The 16,074-nt window shown below is 49.6% G+C and overlaps 7 protein-coding genes across 7 annotated transcripts; 3 read left to right on the plus strand and 4 right to left on the minus strand.

Annotated features, from left to right (window-relative positions):
• Positions 1–159: 159 nt before the first annotated feature.
• Positions 160–1,800, plus strand: BJX68DRAFT_228220 (flavin monoamine oxidase family protein). The gene has a single exon (XM_071038824.1). It carries the CDS (start codon positions 323–325, stop codon positions 1,667–1,669), a length of 1,347 nt encoding a protein of 448 aa, XP_070903416.1. The 5' UTR covers positions 160–322; the 3' UTR covers positions 1,670–1,800.
• A 519-nt stretch (positions 1,801–2,319) lies between these two features.
• BJX68DRAFT_262790 (uncharacterized protein) lies at positions 2,320–2,840 on the minus strand (the record flags this gene model as incomplete). Its single annotated transcript, XM_071044526.1, has 2 exons — positions 2,320–2,517; positions 2,583–2,840. 2 exons carry the CDS (start codon positions 2,838–2,840, stop codon positions 2,320–2,322), a joined length of 456 nt encoding a protein of 151 aa, XP_070903417.1.
• A 1,170-nt stretch (positions 2,841–4,010) lies between these two features.
• On the plus strand, positions 4,011–6,644 carry BJX68DRAFT_262791 (bacterial alpha-L-rhamnosidase-domain-containing protein; the record flags this gene model as incomplete). Its single annotated transcript, XM_071044527.1, has 1 exon — positions 4,011–6,644. The coding sequence occupies one exon, from the start codon at positions 4,011–4,013 to the stop codon at positions 6,642–6,644; it is 2,634 nt and encodes an 877-aa protein (XP_070903418.1).
• Positions 6,645–6,749: 105 nt separating this feature from the next.
• On the minus strand, positions 6,750–7,850 carry BJX68DRAFT_163336 (Alpha/Beta hydrolase protein). Its single transcript, XM_071036912.1, has 3 exons — positions 7,450–7,850; positions 7,206–7,385; positions 6,750–7,115 (listed from the first exon to the last, which is right to left on the minus strand). The coding sequence occupies exons 1-3, from the start codon at positions 7,813–7,815 to the stop codon at positions 6,939–6,941; spliced, it is 723 nt and encodes a 240-aa protein (XP_070903419.1). The 5' UTR covers positions 7,816–7,850; the 3' UTR covers positions 6,750–6,938.
• Positions 7,851–9,796: 1,946 nt separating this feature from the next.
• BJX68DRAFT_163350 (uncharacterized protein) lies at positions 9,797–10,880 on the minus strand. The gene has a single exon (XM_071036913.1). It carries the CDS (start codon positions 10,810–10,812, stop codon positions 9,928–9,930), a length of 885 nt encoding a protein of 294 aa, XP_070903420.1. The 5' UTR covers positions 10,813–10,880; the 3' UTR covers positions 9,797–9,927.
• Positions 10,881–11,117: 237 nt separating this feature from the next.
• BJX68DRAFT_228223 (uncharacterized protein) lies at positions 11,118–11,716 on the plus strand. The gene is made up of 2 exons (XM_071038825.1): positions 11,118–11,257; positions 11,303–11,716. Exons 1-2 carry the CDS (start codon positions 11,174–11,176, stop codon positions 11,474–11,476), a joined length of 258 nt encoding a protein of 85 aa, XP_070903421.1. The 5' UTR covers positions 11,118–11,173; the 3' UTR covers positions 11,477–11,716.
• Positions 11,717–12,821: 1,105 nt separating this feature from the next.
• On the minus strand, positions 12,822–14,637 carry BJX68DRAFT_252871 (LysM peptidoglycan-binding domain-containing protein; the record flags this gene model as incomplete). Its single annotated transcript, XM_071042624.1, has 7 exons — positions 12,822–13,243; positions 13,310–13,426; positions 13,498–13,575; positions 13,624–13,984; positions 14,072–14,155; positions 14,234–14,458; positions 14,506–14,637. 7 exons carry the CDS (start codon positions 14,635–14,637, stop codon positions 12,822–12,824), a joined length of 1,419 nt encoding a protein of 472 aa, XP_070903422.1.
• Positions 14,638–16,074: the final 1,437 nt, after the last annotated feature.

Below are 16,074 nucleotides of genomic sequence, written 5' to 3' on the forward strand. Positions count from 1 at the left end.
AGCCTATTGATAACCGCGGCTGCAGATTAGGTCCAACCAATCGTATATTGTGGCGTCCTGCCATTCTTGACTTAGCCTCTTGCCACCGCGGACGAATGTTGAAGATCGTCCCGCACCTAGACCAGCAAATAAAGTCGCTGTCATCATAGACTTGTAGTTGGAACTTGTTTTCTTTATATCCAAGTCCCTTCCCACAACGCCCGATACTAAGACTGTCATTTATCTGTCCATAAGACAACTGTGGTCTGCCGAGGGTTGTAAAGCTTTACCTCGCGCTTTCCCATCAACCAATTCGTTCCTCAAAATTCTGTCTTCTCGCACTATGGCTCAGAGTCGCCGTGCACAAGTGATTGTCATTGGTGCCGGTCTGTCGGGTCTCACGGCTGCCTCGGAACTACATCGTAAAGGCATCGATGTCATTGTACTCGAGGCATCGAGCAAGGTGGGCGGAAGAGTCAATTCCCTCACCACCAGCCTTGGTTCACATCTAGATCTGGGTGGCCAATGGATCGGACACGGACATCATCGCTTAACCGCCCTGGTGAACCAGGCAGGCGGCACAACCTTCCCGACCTTCTCACGCGGTCTGCCGACAATTATTGCTCGGGACGGTCGCACTGTGTCTCTCTTTTCACCCTCTGTGCTTTTGGCGCTGACGCAGCTACTCATCTTGGAGTTGGTGAGCAGGGTGTATGTTCCGCAAAGTTGGATCACGGTCACGGTAGACAAAGCAATCGAAACTGTGGCCCCCTTGGAGATTGCCCGACAACTTCTTGCTCTCATTGTGGCAGTGGCTTCAACTGCTGAACTGGGCATGTTTTCCATCTACAGCTTTGCGAAGGCGCTTCCTCGATCGGGAGGGTTGTTCGCGATGCTGCGGACACAGGGTGGAGCCCAGGATAGTCTCGTTGTGGAATCTATGGGTATCACGACAGCCATGTTGGCCAACGAGCTCTCTCAGAATATTTTCACCGACATGCCAGTCACGAGCGTCTCTCAGAATAATAGTAACGACGTGACGGTGCGGACAGCGTCGGGGCAAGAGTTCCATGCGCAGAAACTCATAATCACCGTGCCCCCGCCAATGTTGAAAAGCATCACGTTCGATCCGCCGATGCCCCCTGAACGCATTGCACTCCAACACAATACCCGTATGGGCGTTGTCTACAAAGCGATAGCGGTCTTCGACCAACCCTTTTGGCGCGAGGGATTAGGCGGAGAGTTCCTAATTCTCGACGACCCCGCGTGCGGTGTCTTTGATTCTTCAGCACCTGGAGGAGGACCCGGCCACTTATGTTTCCTAGTACCCGGTACCCCCGCACGCCAGCTCGACGAGCTTGACGCGAAGAAACGGCAAGAACTGCTGTTGACTCGACTGGCGCCGCACCTTGGGCGTCGCGTGCTGCAGCCTGTGGAGTGGCACGAAAAGGCCTGGCATCTGGATGAGCACTGTGGGGGCGGGTATCTGGCATTTCCGATTGTGGGCACCACCGAGGGCGTGCTGCCCATGCCTCATGCGCCCGTAGGCAATTTCCACTGGGCGGGCACGGAGACGGCGCAGGAGCATCCTGGGTACCTTGAAGGAGCGATACAGTCTGGTGAGCGCGCCGCTGGTGAGGTCGCGCGCGCTCTTCGTGAGGGAGACACTGCCCAATCGAGGGAGACATAAGAAGTGACAGGCTTTGGAGCAATACTTTGCCATATATGGGATTCTAACTGCGCCTCATGTTATGCACTAGTGAAGATGCTATAGGACAAGTTCTGTATTTGACGAGTATGCCTCTGATAGCTGAATTATACCCCATATACAAATCGTATAAAGGACGTAGATTGTCTACTAGGATTATCTCACATGCTGATAGACAGGCGGGACTGAATGAAGTCTCTGTATGTAGGGGTCTTGTGTGTAGCTCTTCAGATCGCCTTTAACAGCATGAATTAATGCTATTCTTACAACACTCTCCTTAAATCACGACAAAGATATGAAGTTTCATAGACAAGGTCCACAATTGAAGCAATCTCACATGCGAGATCCCGACTCCACCAACAGAGCCTTGACCATCTCTGCTCCTCCGCGCTGACCAGATCGTACGTCGCCTTCCATATACCCCCGCCCGCCACTCGCGCGAAGTCTCGGTACCCACGAAATGCACCCGTCTAACCAGTTCTCCTCTCTGCTTGGTGTGCCATTGGTGGACTTTTCATCATGGTACGATAGAATAGATCGTTGAAAGAGACGCCATAGATCGTTGAAAGAGACGCCATAGACCGTTTCAGGAAAGCCCAGAGCCTCACGCATAAGGGAAATGTCATGAGAATCTAGGCTACCCAAAAACCGACAGAACTTTCGTTGCTCAGCTTTGGTCTCTTGGCCAGGAAACGCTTGCGTGTAGAGGAGTCGAGGCGAGAGTTGCGCTCTGCCGAAGCACTAGCCGGGTGCTCAAAGTTCCTGACTGGAAAGGTGCCGGTTTTATCGACGAAAGAGGTACCGAGATCGCGGACAGGGGCGTAGATGATCTGGGGAATTGAAGCTACCCCCGCCCCCTAGAGGCCTCACGGAAGGTCAGAGCGTAGCAACGCACATGACCCACGAAAGCACGAGCACCGTTGGGTGCAATATTTTCCGCTCCAATGATAGTCTCCCAAGAGGGCAAGGAAAGGGTCACTGGCTTCTCAATGAAAACATTCTTGCCAGCCTTTAGACTAGCACGCGCCAATGATGCATGGCTCTCATCAGAAGTCAGGTTGAAAACCACTTCGACCTTGGGATGGTCGACGAGCTCATGGGGGTTGGTGGTCTTGTGAGGAGTAAAGAACTTGGTAGCATAATGGTCTACCATCTTAGTCGAGACGTCGCATATCGATTTTGTCATGAATAAGTGGGACGAGAGCAGAATGGCCGGGCCATGGCATACTTGGCAAACCTACTATGACGGAATTGTTAGGCTTTTAATTCTAGTGGAGGGTTCCAACTGAGGAAATGACTGACCCCGCGCCGATTATCCCTAGTCCCAAAGTTTGACACAACATGGCGAAGATTGTTGGCTAAAATCCTTTGGAATTCAGTAGGGCAACTGCACGGATTGCCGAGTTCGAAAAGGCATACTCTCCAAGTGAATCAAGTAGCAGTGTTACTGAGACTTGGTGTGTTATGGGCACTCTAAAGCGAGACCATTATATTGGAACGGTGGGTCTAACTTGGAATCACCTAAACATCTATCTTGAGTCAACAACCATGGATCGCACTTGGAAGGTTTGATGACAATCAAGAATGCAAAAACCTACACTACTTTAGTTTAAGAGCATGAATAAAGCGCATCCCATAATCTGTACTGTATAATTCTCCTAATACGCACTAGCTAAAACCAACTGCTTTTCTCATAGATTCTCGTATTCGTACTCTTATCCAAATTGTTTATAATGGCAGTAGTAACATATAATGCTTAGTGCCTGTCAAAAAAATAAGGTTTTGATATCCACTTGATTATCCCCAAGGTGGAGAACATAGTCTCGTATTCGTACTCCTTTCCTAATCCAAATTCATTGACCCGCCCCGCTTTCTTGTCAGGGTAACCCCGCAAGATCATAGACCCCTCGCTTCCCCACACTCTGGCCACTGTCCGACATCCTGATTAGGACCCCCGCAGTATCAGACACCGAGATCATGAGGGGTGCAGTTTTCCTGCGAGACCAGGAGCCATACCCGTGAGACCTTGGTTGTATGGGCGATTTACTCTGTTCCTTTTGCCGCAGTCGTCTGCTTGAAACCGGTCCCAGATAACCCGAGAAACCCCGGTATTCTTCATACATGAGCACTTGAAGGCATCAACAGTACATTTAGGGCCGAAAAAGGACGTCGTCAGAAATGAAGGGTCCGAGTTACCTACATCTTTGAGTTAGCAGCGATGGACGCTCGGATGAATAGCCGCCGATACAGTCTTTATAATGGCTGACCTAGGCCTGCGCTAACTCACATCTGATTCACAGAATTTCTATGATTCATCATCTCAATGGCAGTTTCAATCTCCAGACTATCATTTGAACATCACCGCCTACCTCTAGGCATTGCCGAAACGCAGCCTCGTATTTCGTGGAGGTTTAGTGGCAATGCAGTTGACTGGGAGCAACGCAGTTACGACATTGAAGTCATCCGCGGTCTGGATTCCGGACGCAAAATCTTTAGTGCCAATTCATCCAATTCTATATACGTGCCCTGGCCCGATTCGCCTTTGGAAGCGGCAGAGTCTGCCACTGTCAGAGCCCGAGCCCATGGCCAGTCTTGGCAATCATCGACCCCATGGTCCGACTGGGTGACGGTCGAGACGGGCCTCCTGAGTCCAGAAGACTGGCGTGGCGCCGTTCCCATTGCAGCAGAACGTGAACAAGACGTCGACAGGCCGAAGCGACCTATTTACTTCAGAAAGCCCTTCACCGTGGAATCCGAGATTGCATCTGCTCGCCTTTACATTACTGCCTTGGGCTTGTACGAGGCTGAGATTAATGGGATCAGGGTGGCAGATCATGTGTTAGCGCCCGGCTGGCAATCCTTCGAATTTAGACACGTCTATGACACCTACGATGTGACTGAGCTGATCAACTGCGGCAATAACACAATCGGGGCCACTATTGCTGAAGGCTGGTACTCGGGAAACGTGGGATTCAATGGCGGCAGTCGGAATGTCTATGGAGACACGCTTGGTCTATTGTCCTTACTTCTTGTCACCCTGCAGGACGGTAGTATAGTCCAAGTTCCAACTGACCTTTCATGGAAAGCAAACACCGGCCCTCTTTTAGCTGCGGAAATTTACAATGGGGAAACCTACGACTCGAGGCTGGAAAGTGAGCATGAGGGTTGGTCCTCTGCGGATTTTGACAGCCGCGATTGGCTCGGGGTGAAGCAGCTGCCGGCGCTCAAGGGAGAGCTGGTTTCGCCCGACGGCCCCCCGGTGAGAAAGATCGAACAACGCAAACCGCAGCGCATCTTCCAATCCCCTTCGAACACAACAATTGTTGATTTTGGCCAAAACCTCGTTGGCTGGCTTCAGGTCAAGGTTGAGGGACCTAGCGGCACCAATATCAGCTTGCGCCATGCGGAGGTTCTCGAGGACGGCGAGCTGGCTCTTCGCCCACTAAGATTCGCGACGGCTGCCGACTCCCTCATCTTGCATGGCAATGGGCCCCAGATCTGGGAACCCAAATTCACCTTCCATGGATTTCGATACGCCCAGATCGACGGGTGGCCTGAGGAAAGTGCCCTTAATGACCAGTCCATCACAGCGATCGTGATCCACAGCGACATGGAACAAACAGGATGGTTTGAATGCTCAAACGAACTGCTAAACCGATTCCACCACAACGTGCGCTGGTCCATGAAGGGGAATTTTATTTCCATACCGACCGACTGTCCTCAGCGGGATGAGCGCCTTGGATGGACGGGAGATGCGAATACTTTTGGTCCAACTGCGAATTATCTATATGACACCGCGGGCTTCTGGCAAGGCTGGCATAGAGACATCTGGTCGGAAATGCAGCGGAATGGGACGATGATTCCACCGTCCTTCGTTCCAATACTCCCTAATTACGATTACCCTATATCCGCAGCAATCTGGGGTGACGTTGCCGTTGCCGGTCCTTGGAACATCTACCAAGCTTTTGGGGACCCCGGCATGTTAGAGGACCAGTTCCACCAGTCTCAGGCCTGGATTGATACGGGCATACGCCGGAATGAAGTTGGACTCTGGAATCGCACCACCTTCCAGTATGGCGACTGGTTGGATCCCAAATCACCGCCCGACAGTCCAGGAAACGCCACCACTGCAACCCACCTTGTCGCCGATGCCTACTTGATACATAACACCGAACTTCTAGCAAATATGGCTTCTATTCTAGGCCGCCACGAACTTGCCGGGAGATACCATGACGAAAGGGCCAGATTGACGAGAGAATTCCAGGCGGCGTGGATGGTCAATGGCGATATGGCCAATAGAACGCAAACGGCGTATGCCCTCGCACTTCACTTTGGACTATACACCGACAACAAAGACCGCACAGCAGCCGCCGAGACCTTGCGCGAAATTATTGCGGAAAACGACTACCTTGTCGGGACTGGATTTGCCGGCACTCCCTCTCTTGGATTTGCCCTGCGGGGTATCAACGCGACTAATGACTTCTATCGTATGCTTCTCCAAACCCGTGTGCCCTCGTGGCTATACCAAGTTATCCAGAATGCCACGACTACCTGGGAGCGATGGGACAGTCTCCTGCCCGATGGGAGCGTCAACCCGGGTGAAATGACCAGCTTCAACCATTATTCGTTTGGCTCCGTAGCCAATTGGATTCACCAAGTCATTGGTGGCATCGCTCCGGCAAAGCCAGGATGGAAGGCAGTCACGGTTGCACCGCTACCTGGTGGGAATATTACAAACGCCAAGACCAGGTTCATCAGTCCATATGGAGAAGTCAGCACGGAATGGTGGTTTGAAAACAATCAAGTCGAGGCTGCGGCCCACCGCAACGGGTTCCATTTGATCGTGCAAATACCCCCGAACACAAGGGCTAATGTGACGATGCCGAATGGTGGACAGACAATGGAGATCGGCTCAGGCTACTATGAGTTCCATGATCCTGAATATCTGTCCCCTTGACACCTGGAAGGCTGTGCCTGGTAATATGAAACACAATAACCGAAACGTATTGGGCGTCTATACAACAGCACACATAGGGTCTTGGATTTTTGGAGAAGGAGAGTGGTGACAGGCTATCCCACCGTGGCTGACCGGGAATGACAGTGAACGACAACAGAAATTGAAAGAGCATTGGGTGCTATGTAGACAGAATAGTTGACTATATGATAATCACAATATGGCTCTATGTATATCCCATCCCTCTTATAGCCCTATGTGGCAGTTTTTGTAACGCAACCCCTCCCCCCATGGAAACTAATCGATATCGAGCTTCCCCAGCACAAACCTCAGTGCCGCCGCCCCATACACTTCATTGTACAAATAGTGCGGCGTCGAATCCGTTCCATTACAGCAATACGGATCCGGTGCGTCGCAGTAGGACTGGACTTTGTCTGCTGAGGGGCAGATGAAGTCCGTGGGGCGAGCGTCGAACTATGCATTCCAAGGTTAAACCATGAGCCACACAGGAAAACTAGGTGCACAATCCATCTATTCTCAAGTAATGAAAGGCATAATACTTACCCCACCAGCAGCACAACCCCCAATACTATACGGTAATCCCGCGCGGAATAGCGGCTCGCCTAGAAAGATCGCAGCTCGAACCATTTCAACGGCTGAGGGGGTGAGCGGGATCGTTGTATTTGTTATCCCCTCAATGGGGACCCCGCCGCCGCAGAGAGTTGCGTCTAGGACTTCGCCGCCCTAACAATGTATGAATATAGCGCGCGAAATATAAAGCGATATATTAGGGTACTACTAAGCCTACCATAGAATACCCAACAAGTACAATCCTTGTGGTCGGACACATCTCATGAAACGCATTGATCGCGCGGCCCGCTGCATCAATTCCCGCAGCCACAGATTCGGGGTGTGTAGCGCCCCCGCAGGAGGGGTGGCCGCCACAGGCCGGGTAGTCAATGGCTTCTGCTGTGGATTTACCGGGATAGGCATCTAAGAGCGCATCGACGAGGGGTCTGGATAGGCCGTACCCCGGTTCGGCTAGGGTCTCGCGGGCACCGAAGATGTGGATATGGGGACAGCTCTGGGTATTTAATATTTCTGTTTGATCTGGCGATAAAATGGTTTGCGTGGAAGTAAGAAATGGGAGGGATAGGATATTCTGCCAGTGCATTTTAGATGGATAGGGGTGGGGGCAAATAAGGATGAACTGAAGTTGTGGTGATGGTTTGAAGAGAGGGGTTGATGGCCCCTCGGTAGTCATGTGATGGCTGCTGGGTGGGATGCGTCAGCTGTGCTACAGTACGCGCCTTGGATTTGGACAGACGAATAACCTTTGGTATAGCTCTTATGGTAATAGTAGTAGCTACTCGCTGGGTTCAGGTACTACAATACTGCAGTAGGGCTGCTAATCCCGAGGCGAAGCTAATTCTGGAATGCGGATATCAAATCTTGGTGGTCCAACGACGGTTGACATAATGGCAATAGGTGTTGATGATAATATGGGCTAGATACTCTTGTACATTACATTTATTTCTATACTCTGTATCTTTTCTTGATGTGCCGGTTTATTATCTAAAGGTTTGCCTCCTTGATCTCCATTTGACAGGGGCTTGTACTGACTGTGACGCAGTGGCCTGGGTGGATGAAGAGGAAGAAGAGGAAAGTCGCTGCAGTAAATCAGTCTTGGGGTTATCCTATTCTGCTAGCGGTCTAGGATCCGAAGTATTCGATACATAGCATGGGTTGATGCTTTTGCTCAATAGTGTACCCATTCTCAATCTTTGGTATTAAAAAACGAGACTCCCGTCCCCAACATTTTGCCGAGCTGGCCATTGCCTTTCCTTCGATCCTTCACTACATCCCTATTCCATCGTCCCCCGCTACAAACATTCCTGAGGATAGAATCCCCAAGCGTCCGCCGATTGCTAGTCCCGTATCAAATACAAAAGCAGACAACACTGGTACACACTGCAATAGCACTTCTAAGCCACCCCTTTCCCCCGTTCCACGACGCAGAAGTGCACGTAGTATCCATACCATGGACACACACTACGAAACCCCAACACAGACATCATACCCCACCCACAGGCTCTCACAATTAGCCCCAATAGCCGGGTTCCACTCATAAAGCTGCGAAAAGGCAATGCCGTACGAGCTCTCAATTTTCGCGCACGAGTCACCGCTCACGACAGTATAGTACTTGTTGCAGTTAGGAGCAATACCAGTCTGGGTCTGTGATGGGGCGGCATTTGACGTTGTTTTTGTTGTTGTTGTTGTCGCCGTCGTCATAGTGGTAGTGGTAGAGGGCCCTTCGACGCAGTATGCATACCGAGCCAGAGGTTCGTACAGGTTTTGCCGACTAGTTGGAGCTAGCTGTTAGATTGATGGATTGTATGTAGGATTGTGTGGTTTCTAAAAGGGCGTGCGGTGGGGATACATACTGCTGGGGTTCCAATCGTAGAGCTGGGCGAGGGTAACCCCGAACTTGGACTCCATTGTTGAACAATCGTCGCCAAAGGCTACTGTGTAGTACTTCTGGCAGCCTGCGACTATGTCTGTCTGTGTGGGAGCTGCCGGGGTCGAGGTGGTGGAGGAGGTTGAAGTGGAAAGGGCAGCGGTGGTGGTGGAGCTGCGTGGGACAACACCTACGCACACGGCGCGCATGTCAGTGGCATTAAGATCTGCGTAGAGCGCTGTATCGCAGTCGCCTGCCAGCCAGGGGTTCCATGTTTGTAGCTGCTCTTCCGTCACGTTGTAGGAGAACTCGATATATGAGCATAGCAGGCCTGGGATATTTTGGTTCGTAAGGTCAGCGAGATCCTTCAGGCACTAAGCATCTGATTCCTATACCCTCCGGTTCCACCAATCAGAGAGGATATGTTTCTACCGCTGGTCTAATTGGAAAATATCGCTTGCTGGTTGACTATTTGGTTGCTAACTTGTTAGCATTAGGGAAGAGTCAGCAAGCTTCGAAGCTTTGCGGATGAGGACCACGGACGAAATTGTGCGAGATACCTGAAGTGCGGCGTAGATTCCAACTCTGGGGATGGAGTTAGACTTGACGACCTTGATGATAGCCCTTGGAGAATTAGGATCCTATCCACCAAGAGACTTCCAAATCGCTCTTCATTGCGGAGGAACGCCGAGCCTAGCCCTGAAGGTATACCGAGTTCATTCGTGCCTGCCACTATGCTATCTCGAGCATTTTTACATCCCTGTCCACACAAGGAACGATGCCTCCGCCAACCAGGAAGTTCTTTTACAGAGATCTTCGCGACTTGATTCACTTCATTCCCTTCTTCCTCCAAAACCCCGGCAACCCATCCTCATCACAAAAAATCAATCCAGGCGGACGCACATACTCTTCATACCAATCCGTCGCCTCCATCAGACGAACATAAATCCCACAATAATCAACCACCTCCCTATACATCCAACCCACATCCTCCTCCTCTTCCTCCGTCTCCCCATCTTCATACCCAGGATAAACCGTATACTCCCGTTCATTCTCCCCCCGAACCCCCGAGAACCGACACAGCACCTTGAAAACAGGCATACTCATGTGATCCAGCGACTCTAGACAGATCTCATCAACGAAGAGGCAGAAGTTATACCGTGGTGCTAGTCCCCGAATTTTTAACTCCAGGTCTGCTGGGCTTTCAAAACCACCATTTTGAGCACCCAACTGGTTCTTAACCCAGGGCTGGAAATGGTCGCGGACAATGTGGCTCGTTGCGCCATCGAGACGCGCTGCGTCCTCTATGAAGATTGCCTGATGGCCGACCAGCAGATCAAGTCTCCTGTTTAGCGTAAGCGAGCCTTGGACTGTGGTTTGAATTAGTTGGACCATGCGCTGCCATTGTCGCTCATTGCCGTAGGTGCAACGGTACACAACGAAGCCCCACGTAGTCCCATTCTCTGGGTTGGTGAGAGAGGCTTCAATACTAGAGTAGTCGTCTAGAGCCTCGTCTGGGATCTGGCTTGAATCTGAACCCTGGTTTGCGGGGGATAGGGATTGAAACGGGCTGCTGGTTATGGTGGGGAGTAGAGTTGGGATTCGAAGGCGCGGAAGAATTTGTGGTCTAGAACTTAGAATTGGAGAAGATCTGGGTCTGTGTTTGAGACTGGAGGAGAGCGGGATCCTTCTGCAGAACTGGAGGCAGACCATGGGTATGTCTGATTGAGGATTTTCGGCGTGTTGGTCGAAAAGGAGCAAAGAGCGAAGTAAGGTTGCTCTAATTACAGTACCCTAGTGTCAAAACAAAACACCCACATGTGCGCTGTTAGTCAGCATCCAGCTTCTCTAACTATCCCTGGGTAGGGGAGAGGGTAGGTGGCATCGACATTGAAAGCGGGTCCCGCCACTCGGGAGTCAGCTGACCATGTGGAATTGGACCTTACCGCTAGTAAGTAAAATATTTAAATAACCGTAAGTTCCCTGAATTTCACTTCGGATTTTAGTTTTCTTTCTCCCAATTCGCAAGACAAATCCTCGAAGTACTTAGTAATCACTTATTAACTACTTCACAATGGATCTTGAAGATCCTAGCTTTTTCTTACAGGATGAACTTTTTCAATCAATTGAAAGTGAATTGAGCGATCAATTACACGAGGTGGGTTACTATTAACTGGTTGCCAAGCGCTTGCTAACTGATTAGGGGGAAGAAAATATCTTAATTCCACTTACTGATGCCTCGAGGAACCCATTAAAGGTTCTGAAGTTGGAATATAGTAATGATCTTCCTGAATATCCAGCAACTGATCCAATAGGATATGGCTATGTTATCAACGTGCCCCCTAATCAGCGAAGGGAAACCGTGGAGGACATCTAATATTTTTAAGTGCTTGCTAACTGCTTATAATATATACATAGGTCATGGAAGCTAGACATACAAGATATTCAACAGAATCGAGCTTATAGCTCCTACGGTCTTCGGCATTGATATGTAACTCAAACCCTTGAAACTAGTTTTCTTAATAATATGGCTTGATCTGGTACGTCTTTACCCCAAGTACTTATAAAACACTTGCAAAGTGCTTTGTAAGTACTTAGATGGAAATCTTCTATAGAGCTAGCTCGGTAAGAGGAAGAATCTAATTCTTCTGAGAATCTTCATAATCAAGATTAAATATTTTTTCCATCTTCTAGCAGTGGAAGGCCGCTATAAAGAACTCCAAGTCAGAGAGGTAGTTAAAGCCAGTAAGGAAGTTCCTAGGCAAGATCAAGGTACGATTCTTATAGAGTGCTAGGAAACTACTTATTAAGTACTTACCCCTACTTTTCTAGCACCTCTCACGTCAGTCTTCGCAGAGTTACTACAGCTAATTCACGCGACCAATCTCAGAATACTGAGCTGCAGAAATTAGAAGAGGAGTTAAAGATTTAGAGTATTAAAGCTAAATTACTTGCGAAGCAGATTAAGATTAAAAAGAAAGAGCAAGAGTTACGCGAGTTAGAGTTAGAAAATAAAGAGTAGTTTAAATCTCTAATCACTTCTCAAGTGCTTAGGAAGTAGTTATTAACTTCAGGTTTTAGTCCTCAAGATATATATAGTCAACCGCGTATTCTCTATACATATCCATAAACCTGTCAAATACGCCATTAGCCTAGTAGAATTACCTATTTAATTACTTAATAAATGCTTTTGAAGTATTTTATAAGCACCTTATCTTAATCAAGGGTCGTTTCACTCCTTTATAGGCTGCCTTTTGTCCTTCAGAACGAAGTATGTCGATTTAATAGTAAAGGTATTGAAAGTAAAAAAGCGGTAAGGTGAATACAGGCGTAAATTCAACGTGGAATTTAGGGCACGGGCCAAATTCCACCCGCCTTCATGCCTGAGGCAGACTAGCGCGTCGATGCCAGCTTTTAGCGCGTCGAACCCAACTACTTTCTGCTGGGGAGGCGATTCTGTTCCTATTTTTGCTATTAATCCTAGGGTGCTAAGAATGTGCCTCGGCCCTAGTGAATGGAACACTGATTATTATTTGTCAAGAACATTACTTTTCCTTTTTTTTGATCTGAGAGCCGATATGCCCTGAAAATTGTGGTGTATAACGATGGAGATCACATAAATGGACGAGTCATTGTAAACGATCCGAGCACAGACTTAGACTTAACTATAGAGCTATACCTAGACTACGGAAAGCTACAGAGCAAAAATAGAACCGAAAATTCTAGATAGCCACACAAACCGCGTAACCCAGCCATAGCGTCGAGCAGTCGGACCCAACACCCGGATTCCAGGTATGGGAATCCTCTAGAAATATGCCATATTTATCTCCAATGGTCTGGCATCCGTCGCCGCTCTCAACCACGTGCCACAGACTGCAGTCTGTAGTAGCACCAGGCTGAGTTTCGGCTGGAGGAGTGGCGCTGGTTTCCGAGGTCGTGCTCGTTGTTGTTGTGGTAGGGGTCGTGGAAGTGGGCGTTACCGTGACTCCTGAGACTGCCTCAACACATACCTGAACGTATCCATCACTGGACATTTGGCTCCAAAGACCATTATCGCAGTATGAGCCAATCCAGGGGTTGAGGGTAGTCACTAGGACGCTCGAGGTGTGGAAAAGAGAGGCGAACATGGTGCAGTTGGTCAGCTCTGCGAGTGATCACAGGAGTTAGGCTTGTTGCTTGCTATCCGCACTCGATGGCCTGGAAGACGTACCCTGATCTTGCGCTCGGAGCTGGATATAGCATGCGCACTGTGATGGTTGAAGAGAGGTTTCGGGGATCAGTGTCGTATTAGCCGGAAAACAGTAACTGTATGGGAGAGACTCTTCTTCTGTGTATGTTGCGGGTTAGCTGTACGCAACTATAGAAAAAGAAAAAAAAAACAAGACAGTACTACAAGACGTCTAAAGGAAGTGAAGAACTCACCAGTACTGTTGCGACTCATGGAATAGCTGTAGTTCGTGTCCAAAACACAGTTATCTGTTGACAAGCTAGGATTCTAGGAAACAAAAGTGGCCAGATCCACACCAGCATCATCTGCCCAAGTCTCACAACTCGTTAAATCATGGTCAGTTGATTCTGTCGGCGCCACTGGATTCTCGTACAAGTCGCAGTCATCCAAGGTGCCAGGAGCTGTCGGGTTCAGGCTGGGTAGAGCCACCGGGGTGGGTGTAAATGAGGTGCTAGTGGGCTTGGGGAAGACGTATGTAGCGGTCGAAGAGGGATAGGCAGAGTACGTAGCAATGTTACCAACGGCTTCGACGCAGTAGGAAGTGTTGAGCCACAAATTGGTGCAGTTTGCATCCATTTGGGGATTGAGAAAGAGAAGATCAGTAAGCGAAATGGAGTATTTCACCGATAATAACGAGCAATAATCTCCTGACTGTACCTAGAAGTTTTCATAATTGTCAGACGATATGCCATATTCAGAATTTTCAGACGATATGCCATATTCAGGGGACCGAGAAACGCAAACCTGGTGCCACTTGGCGCAGTTCGTGTTTGATTCACCTTGGGCATCTGTCGGCACTGCCACTGCGGTGGTCGCACTGGTTCCTTCCTCAACGGTCACGGTGCCCCCGGGGGAGCTAAACGTATATAGTATTAGCGAGGTAAAATAGGAAGTGCGTCGTGGCACTGGAACCTCACCTGGAACATAGGTACCACCCCTCCAAGTAGCCAAATTGGAACAGACTGCGTTAATAATGGGGTTCCAGGCTAGGAGCTGGGCCATGGTAACATTCAGGCTTGCTACCAGGGAGTCACACGTATCCACCATTTGCAGTTGATATATGGTACAGGTGTTAGGAAGACAAAGGGCTCGTCCTGGAGCCAACTCTTCACAAGACGCTGTCAGTGCATTCTCTGTAATTATGCCGTAGGTGGAGACATAATTTCAAATATCGTGACACATGTGTCATTCGCGCCCACAGTATATGACGAGGTACATGTCGGGGCATAGGAACTTGTGGTCGTGGCATTCAGAGCGTATGTTGTCGGAGTGGCGTAAACATAGCTATTGACACCACAAATCGAGGTCATAGATGAAAACTCATCCTCATTGTCGACGCCATATCCAAAGGGAGATGATAGCTGTTTCCTATGCGGTCAAAAAGGCCCAAGCCTTTATGCTAGCGCGCATCCAGATTATCGAGAATAAGTTCACGCTAGGGAATGTGGTCGGCAATCCAGCCGTCACCAAGTTGGTCTATGACGCTCGTGAGCTCAAGAAGGTTCTAGATCTGATTTAAATCACATTAGATTGGATTGGGGACTCCCAAATCATCAGGAGTGCGTGCATATATGTACTTCAACAATGGTGAATTGATCGGTTACCTCAAGGTTGCGCCTATAAGGATCTGAGGTGCAAGATGAGACAACCACTTAGCTCCTGACACGTCTCAAAATATGCCTGTGACTACGAAGTTGATAGAGCTCTAAATCAATATAGAAATGGAGTTCTCCTAGAGGTTGTTGTCCCGTTATGGCTGGGTATCGATAAGTTGTTCCGTCCTGTTCCATTGTCTCAGCACGCCTTGGAGGGCAGTGATGGCGCTGTAGGTTGGTTCAATGGCTACAACGGGGTTGTATATATTATGGATGGCGATAGTCTCCCCCTGTTCGCCCCACTGAAGCTCCAGAGTGCTGACATCCGGCGTATGATGGGTGACTGCCCAGTGGTGGCTGGGTATTCTCTTATTGATGAAAAAGCATACCCGCGTTTTCCCATGTTCAAGGTATGCGAGCTCGAAGTTGCGGGATATGGTTGTGCGTCGTGTGCGTAAACGGGTTCCTCCAAGGCTCTTGTATAGCCAGCACATCGAAACCGGTGATTCTCTTGTCCCGAACCAGGCTTGCCGTGATGTTGTCCCGGGACTTCATTACGTTGACTGCAGTATGGATAGGTACGGCTGAGCGCTCATTGTTGGCTCGGCGTAAGTTGAAAGAAGTTCTCTATTGTTTGGACATTCTCTACTGGTTTTTCTCATGCTTCTCGCCTTCCTAGTGAAGCGTTCGCGCTCCGTTCTGTGAAAGCCGGGCGAGTTTGCCTAACGCCTGGGCTTCGGCTCCTGTCCCTCTGGCCGCTCTTCTGAGGGGACAGTGTTCGTCTTCTCCGGTGGGTCTGCCATTCTCCTTCCGCCAGGCGCGTAGACGGTTGAATAGTTCTTCGAAGATCATATGGGTGGGATTGGCTAGGGGAGACACTCGGGGTCGGTGTGCTGGGTAATGTTACCGCTCCGCCTCTCCCTTCACACGGAACCGGGGCTTCTCCTCCATTTCCGCTGGCTGGCGTTTTAAGGGTGATTGGTCTTGGTTCGTCCGATTCAAGGTGGAAGGTAGGCCAGGTCTTCCGGGCCATTTCTATCCTGGCCTGCTCTCTCCGTCTCCGAGGGCAGGCGTTGCTCCATGCAGTGTGTTCTCCTTTGCAGAGCGCACACTTAGGGGTGGTTTTCGGGTCGGTAACTATCACTAAAAGAC

This window comes from Aspergillus pseudodeflectus (genome assembly GCF_044049435.1).
Source record: "Aspergillus pseudodeflectus strain CBS 756.74 chromosome Unknown BJX68scaffold_5, whole genome shotgun sequence".
In the NCBI taxonomy this organism is placed as follows: Eukaryota; Fungi; Ascomycota; class Eurotiomycetes; order Eurotiales; family Aspergillaceae; genus Aspergillus; species Aspergillus pseudodeflectus.